Source organism: Poromitra crassiceps (assembly GCF_964638095.1).
Source record: "Poromitra crassiceps genome assembly, chromosome: 5".
Lineage (NCBI taxonomy): Eukaryota > Metazoa > Chordata > Actinopteri > Beryciformes > Melamphaidae > Poromitra > Poromitra crassiceps.
In genome coordinates, this window is record NC_139642.1 from 44,762,078 (window position 1) to 44,769,211 (window position 7,134).

Below are 7,134 nucleotides of genomic sequence, written 5' to 3' on the forward strand. Positions count from 1 at the left end.
CTGTCAGCCTGACAGCATTCATAAGCAGACAGTGACAGGGCCAAAACATTTAATTAGGTCATTATGACTGATTGAATGAGTCATTTCTGAGGTTTACTCATTCATTCATTCATTCATTCATTCATTCATTCATTCATTCATTCATTCATTCATTCATCGATTCATTCATTCATAACCATGAAAATAAATGTAAAATGCGCATTAAAAAGTGATACTTTCATTCCAAACAATTTGATATGAAAAACTCAATATCCCATACGTTAAATAGTGGAACTAATAAGTAGATTGAGAATTGGTCACCACAACTTGAATGGAACACTTTATATAAGAGGAAAGCATCCAACTGGTCATTGTAATCAGTGTCAGGAAAATGAGACAGTGGCGCATGTCCTGATTTCATGCAGGATGTATGAAGAGGAGATAAGGAATATGATGACTGGATTGCAGAGGCTGGGACAAGTGGAGGCCAGAGTGAAATATATAATGGGGTGTGTGGGATCAGTGGAGGGGAAGAAACTGTTCATTACTTTCCTGATAGACTAATTACAAGACTGTAATAGGAAACAGTGGATGGATAAGTCCAGAAGGAGGCAGTAATGCCACTTAAAAGATGCCAACTGCCGTAAAACACCATAGAAGAAGACGTAATGTGCATTGCGTCATTCACATGCGCCTGTAGTTTTGTTTTGCTTCCTTCACGCACCTTAGCTTTTCAACAAACGTGGTTTGCGCGATTGACACATCGAATTGACAAGAAATATATGTATAGCCATAGTTAACCGGTCACTGCAGAAAAAATAGATATACAAACACCGTCCGTGGCGAAAGAAGCCGTTTGACAGGTGAATCAGCTCGTTTTGACAGATTAGAAGTCTTGAATCACTGAACCCTAGCTAGTTAGCATTTAATAGCTGTGCTGTTCAGCCAGCAAACTGAACGTCAGTAAAAGATAGCTCCGAATTTTCACTAGCAGTTTGCAAAATCTATTTAACGTTACATAGAAAACTGTCCAGTAACGTTACGTTATGCTACATATGCTTATGGTTCAGCTATGCCTTAATTAATGTTATTGTGTTCCTTACAGTCCTGGATAAACATGTTTATTGAGGAGGAAGAATGGAGCGATCAAGCAGATGCTCAAGACCTGAGTGAAACGGTTCTCAACAATACTCAAAAGGCCAAAAGCAGCAGCAATGTCAAGGTAGATTTGATTTGATTTACATGCATTCATTCATTACCAAATGCAAGCAATTTGTATTAATATTACACATTTAAATCATTGTAATTTCTGGATAACAAACTGATTCTGAACAGCTCAAGGGTGTTGGGAAAAAGAGCCTGTTGCGGACCCTCCAGACACTGGGATCAGTACCAGCCTGGAAGAGTGATGCTCCACAGCCGGACAGTGACAGTGAGACAGACGCAGTGCCATCGCCAACAAAGAGAAAAAAGAAAAGAAGCAAAAGGCGAAAGCAAGTAGCGAAATCAGGAGAAGATGCAGAGAATCGTGACATAGATCTGGGTGTCAAGGAGGAGAAAACTGTAGCAAAAGAGAAGAAGAAAGACAACAAACCTGGTGAGTAACAAAATGGTTGAAGAGTTTTCTACTGCATAAAAGACACCTGCATTAGTACATAATTTTTCATTTCTCCTAAAGGGGCCCCAAAGGGGAAGAAAACAGACTCAGCCAGGATGGAAGATAAAGAAATTACAAACTCTGACAACTTGGAGGGAAACAATGCAGACGATGCAGAGAAACTAAACAGAAAACAGTGGAAAACCAAGATGAAGAACAAGAGGAAATGTCAAAATAAATACCGCCCCGATAAGCCAGAGGAGGAAGTAAATAAAGCAGACACTACAGCGCAACACAGCCCAAAAGAACAAGTAAAAAAGGATTCATATAGCAACAATATCAACATTGAAAGAGCATTAACCCAGGCACCAGCCCTGAAAAAGAAAAGAAAGGAGCATAAACCACAGAAAAGGAAAATGGTCAATGATGTATCTTCCGCATTGGACACACAAACACTCAAAGAAGATAAGGAATCAATTAAAATAGAGAATAAAATGAAGAGAAGCAACCATGTTAAAAAAGGTGCACTTGAATCTTCTGGTGTTGAATCAAAACAGGAAGCAGGTGAACCTCATGGGGTGATCCCAGGTGAGCAGCAGAACCCAGGACCCAGCAAAAGACTAAAACTGGAGGTGAGCAAAGAACAGAGTCGCAAAAGAGACCACCTGCGGAAACTGCTACACAGCCAGGAGCCAGACAAACCGGAGAATCCCACAGAGGATAACGTGCCGGCCACAGAGGAAAAGGTCAAAGATGCTCCAGTGGACCGCTCCGCTTCCCTCAGATCCCGCATGGAGCAGCGGCTGGAGGCAGCGCGCTTCCGCTACATCAATGAGGTTTTGTACACCACGTCCAGCGGCGAGGCCAAGCGCATGTTCAGACAGGATCCCCAGGCGTTTGGGGTCTACCACAGGGGCTACACCGCACAGGTCGAGAGGTGGCCGTCCAATCCAGTGGATGCTATTATCTCATACATTAAGCTAAAGTGAGTGATTTTATAGCGTCTTCCTCATGGATAATATTCTGCATAATGTGTTCTGTTTTGGGGTTCCTACTTTACTAGAATAGTTATAATAATAGCTATGCACTCCCATGACAGTCAAAACTCCATTTAAGTTTGTAGGACCACCAGACACACAGTTAGCCCCAGTAGTTCCAGCTCAGCCTTTTCCCTAACTATTGAAGTTAATGGAGCTATCTATTTCCAGCTCCAAAAAAAGTATAAAATGTCCCTAAAATTTCTTCAAACATCTTGTGCAGTATAATCCGAGTGTATTGTAGCCAAAGGTTTGCACTCCAAATACCGGACATTAACTTGACTAATATTTCCTATATTTTCTCACTGACGATGCTCTGGTTGCAGACACCTTACAGCGCTCTGGCATGAGACTAATTTTCAGAAAATATTAGATTAATGCTGCATGAGCAGTTCTTAATCATTTTGTGCATATTTTTTTTATCCATGAAATGGTCAAAATGACCATAAAAATTGGCCCCGGTAACTTCAGTAGTTTGTGGGAATGGAGGTGGATCTAGAGGGGCTAAGTCTGTGTTTGGTCAACTGACATGGAGGTGTGTAGATAACTGAACTTTCATTTTAGGGTGAACTATTAATATAATTGAGGTTTCATGTTGCTATTTATATTAAGTTTCTTTATTGTTTCAGACCTGCCTCTCTAGTGGTTGCAGACTTTGGCTGTGGCGACTGCAAAATCGCCCGCAGTGTGAACAACAAAGTGCACAGCTTTGACCTGGCACCTGCCTGTGATCTTGTTACTGTCTGTGACATGGCCAATGTGAGTGTGTTGTGTTGTTTGTAATGTTATTCTGTGTGTTAAATACTGTACAGGTCTGTGATTGCCATAAAACATGCATTCTCCCACTCTGCAGGTCCCTCTTGATGATGACACTGTGGACATCGCTGTGTTCTGCCTTTCTCTTATGGGAACCAACCTGTCAGATTTTTTAGTGGAGGCCAATCGTGTCTTGGTGATGGGGTAAAATAGTTTATCTTGATTCAGTATACACAAGTATTCGTAATATACTAGTATTTTGTTTTAACAGTTCTGTACAATTATTGCAGGGGTGTCCTTAAAGTAGCAGAAGTGGCGAGTAGATTTGAAAATCTGCGGAACTTCTTGTCTGTACTGGCAAGTCTTGGATTCAAGATGGAGTCCAAGGTAAGGCAACATACTGTACAAAGTGTCATAACAGGTCACATAATTATCAATCTGGGAACCCAGATTCTATTTCGGCATGTAAATAGACTCTGGAACAGCCGTACCTTTTGTGAGGCTTCCTGTACAGCGCAAATCTTCCGCCTCCGCACAGTGCCGCTCTGTTGTTGTACCGCCAAATATAAGAGTTCCGGCCCCGAATGCTAGTGAATATATACGAATGTTGACGTTTAGCATTCAAAATAAACGTGAAGCATTATGTTTTTAAAAGGCACCGCTGTGCGGAAGTGGAAGTCCCGGCCGGGCGGAAAAGATCCGTAATATCTCTACTGTGCACTTTAGATCGTTGCTACTGTTGTCATTTGCACTTTAACTATTGTGTCATTTGCACTTTAACTATTGTGTTGCACTTTAAACTGCTGCTCTAGACTGCTTTTACAATGTTCTTTTTGTCTTATTTGTTTTTATGTATGTACTTCGTACTACGCTTCCTGCAATCCAATTTGCCCTTTTGGGACACTTAATAAATCTTGAATCCTTGAATCTTGAATGCTGTGCGAGCCTGATATTTTTCAGCTGGACTATGGCAGGAAATTGAACCTGGGTTCTCATATTCAGAGTGTGAGGAAGAACATAATTATGCAATCTGGCAATCGAGTGTCTATTTCGGCACGTAAATAGACTCTGGGAGAGTCATACCTTTTGGTATGTCATACCATCATGTACATGTACATGATGGTACATGTTGGCAAAAAATTCTTTACTATTATTTTAGGGATCATAATCTATTTATTATAAGTTATCATTCCTTGCTGTTGGTCAAAGATGGAGGGGGAGCTGTCAGCTGCACCTTTTTATACTTTTTTGGAGGCAGACTGTCTTATCTGTGGGCGGGACACCCCAGGTAGACACGGATATTCAGTTAACTGGTTTATTCATGGCAACACAGAGACTCAGTTGCAGGTATCAAAGGTGCATGTAAAGTTAAAAAGCTTAACCCTAGTAACACCTTAACCGGGCTAGTAGCCAGGTTGCTCTGTACATGTAAACCTAGCCAGTGAGGCTATGTAATGCATGTTTTTTAATTGTTTTATTTCTATTTTGCTCTATTGTATTTCTTTAGGACACAGAGAACAGTCACTTCTACTCATTCGAATTTGAGAAGACAGGAAACGCACCAGAAAACGTGAAGAAATCAGGACTGCAGCTGAAGCCATGCGTGTACAAGAAAAGATAAGGACAAGTGAAAGGACTTAATTTGCAAGATGTCTGTAAATGTGACATTTTTCACACAATTTATGTGAAAGGACTACAAATTTTGTGTTCACTATTTTTGAAAGACATGCTATATTTTCCAGCCTATATAATGTACTTTCTTTCTTTTATCAAGTTTTTTTAGATTTTTCATCCCAATTGGCTAATTCCCCCTGCTGCCCCGGTCATTGCTCCACCCACTCTGCTGATCTGGGGAGAGTTGTAGACCAGCACATGCTTCTTCCGATACATTTACAGTCGCCAGCCTCTTCTTTACACCTGACAGTGAGAAGTTTCACCAGCAGGACATAGTGTGTTAACCTTGCAAGGCAGCTGGATTCACCCGAGATCATGAGATCACGATCACACGACAAATCCATCTTGCCACGCAATCTTTTGGTTTGAGTCCAAACTACCGTGGATTCGCACCAATCAACCTCGTATGAGGCAGGTATGGGTGGGATTTAGGTGTGACGCCAGTGAGAAGTGAGCACGCGATAGATGGTTCATCCAATCACCTGCCAGGTGTAAGATAAAAAAGAGGTAGCTGTCCAATATGGTTGCAGGGAGTTCCTCAGGTTTTGAAGGCAGCAAAAAGAGAAGACATCCGAGGCACTCTGAGTTATATTAAAAATTATTCATTCTACAGGGATACCAACGCATTTCGACTCAAAGAGTCTTCATCAGGGTAACACCTGCCAGGTGTTTTTGGAAAGTGTGTGCCCTTGAAATGCTTTCCCGAGCGACTCATTCCCAGATGGTTATGTGAAAACAAACCATTAGGCAGCGTCAGCCAGGTTAGTAGCATGTGGGAGGATCACACTGTTCCCTCCAGCTCCTCCCCCCCCAAACAGGTACCCTGGCTGCCCAGAGGAGGCGCTAGTGCAGCGACCAGAACTCATACCCCACCGGCTTACCACCCGCAGACACGGCCAATTGTGTCTGTAGGAACCTCTGACCAAGCCAGAAGTACCGCTCCCAGGAATTGAACCTGGGTCTCCACGGTGGTAGGCTACTGTGCTTTTTATCAGCAGATTGCAACAGATTTATTGATCACTGTTAAATAATATGTTATGTCTTTCATGTAATGTGAGAGCCAAGTGTATGCAGGTTTGAATTCCAACAAAACTACTACAGCTGATTTCACTGATCAGGTCGTCCTCTCTGGTTGATGTTGAGCGAACAAGTGAAATCAGGGTAACATTTACAATAAGGGTCACTAACTAAATTAACAGTTAGTTAATGCTTAATAAGCATGATCTAACCCCTAGTTAATGTTTATTAACTAATTTATTAACTATCCCAACCATTAACTAACCCTCACCCTAAAACCATTAACTGACCATAAACTGTTAAAGAAATGCATAAAGTAATACCTAGTTAACATGAACACCATTAGTAAATATTCCTTGACAAATTTGACACATTAGTTGACTGTTAATTATAGGTTAGTTAACGCTTTTAGTGGCCCTTTTTGGAAAGTGTTATCAAATCGGTAGAAAACACACATCTTAATGTTTGTCATCATGTTATGTTTGCATATTGCAGGCACAAAACCATGCACAATTTAACCAGTCTAGATGGCCAGCAAAAACATTATTAGTTTAATGAACAAGCATAAAAGAAAAGCAATGGGTTAAAACAAAGTCAAATATATCAATCCACAAAGAGAGAGCTATCTAAATTTGTCTGGTCAAGATCTTCTTTGGTTTCTTGTTTTTCTTTTTCTTCTCTTTGCCATCATTAAATAATGAGAACTCAGGAACGTGGTGTCACTGAACTTCATTTTACAGCTCCTTATAACTGACTTGAGCATTACATCTCCTTCTTCGCCCTTGCCTTCCGATACCTAGGGTTGTAATGGTGTTGGTCAGCGATGTTAGGCTTGGGAGCGCCACGGTGGTTCAGTGGTTATTGTCGTCTCACAGCGTGGGTTCGAATCTCCACCCTGGTCCTTTCTGTGTGGAGTTTGCATTTATCCCCGTGTTTGCGTGGGTTTCCTCGGCTCCCACAGTCCAAAGATATGCTATGTTTGTGTAGTATCATAATGTAATTAGTAAAATGTTGTCATGACTGTGATGATGCTATGTAGAGCCCTTTGAGACATGCTTGTGATAAGGGGCTATA

At 41.3% G+C, this 7,134-nt stretch overlaps 1 protein-coding gene across 1 annotated transcript; it reads left to right on the forward strand.

Moving 5' to 3' along the window:
* The first annotated feature begins 721 nt into the window (after positions 1 to 721).
* On the forward strand, positions 722 to 7,134 carry rrp8 (ribosomal RNA processing 8). Its single transcript, XM_083637087.1, has 8 exons — positions 722 to 842; positions 1,085 to 1,201; positions 1,315 to 1,576; positions 1,658 to 2,561; positions 3,243 to 3,372; positions 3,467 to 3,573; positions 3,660 to 3,756; positions 4,877 to 7,134. The coding sequence occupies exons 2-8, from the start codon at positions 1,097 to 1,099 to the stop codon at positions 4,988 to 4,990; spliced, it is 1,719 nt and encodes a 572-aa protein (XP_083493213.1). The 5' UTR covers positions 722 to 842; positions 1,085 to 1,096; the 3' UTR covers positions 4,991 to 7,134.

Excerpts from the sequence above, each read along its gene's own strand:
- rrp8 (XM_083637087.1), top strand. The coding sequence starts at position 1,097 with ATGTTTATTGAGGAGGAAGAATGGAGCGATCAAGCAGATGCTCAAGAC. Across the intron at positions 1,202-1,314 it reads AAAGCAGCAGCAATGTCAAG|CTCAAGGGTGTTGGGAAAAA; the intron begins GTAGATTTGATT and ends GATTCTGAACAG. Across the intron at positions 3,757-4,876 it reads GATTCAAGATGGAGTCCAAG|GACACAGAGAACAGTCACTT; the intron begins GTAAGGCAACAT and ends GTATTTCTTTAG.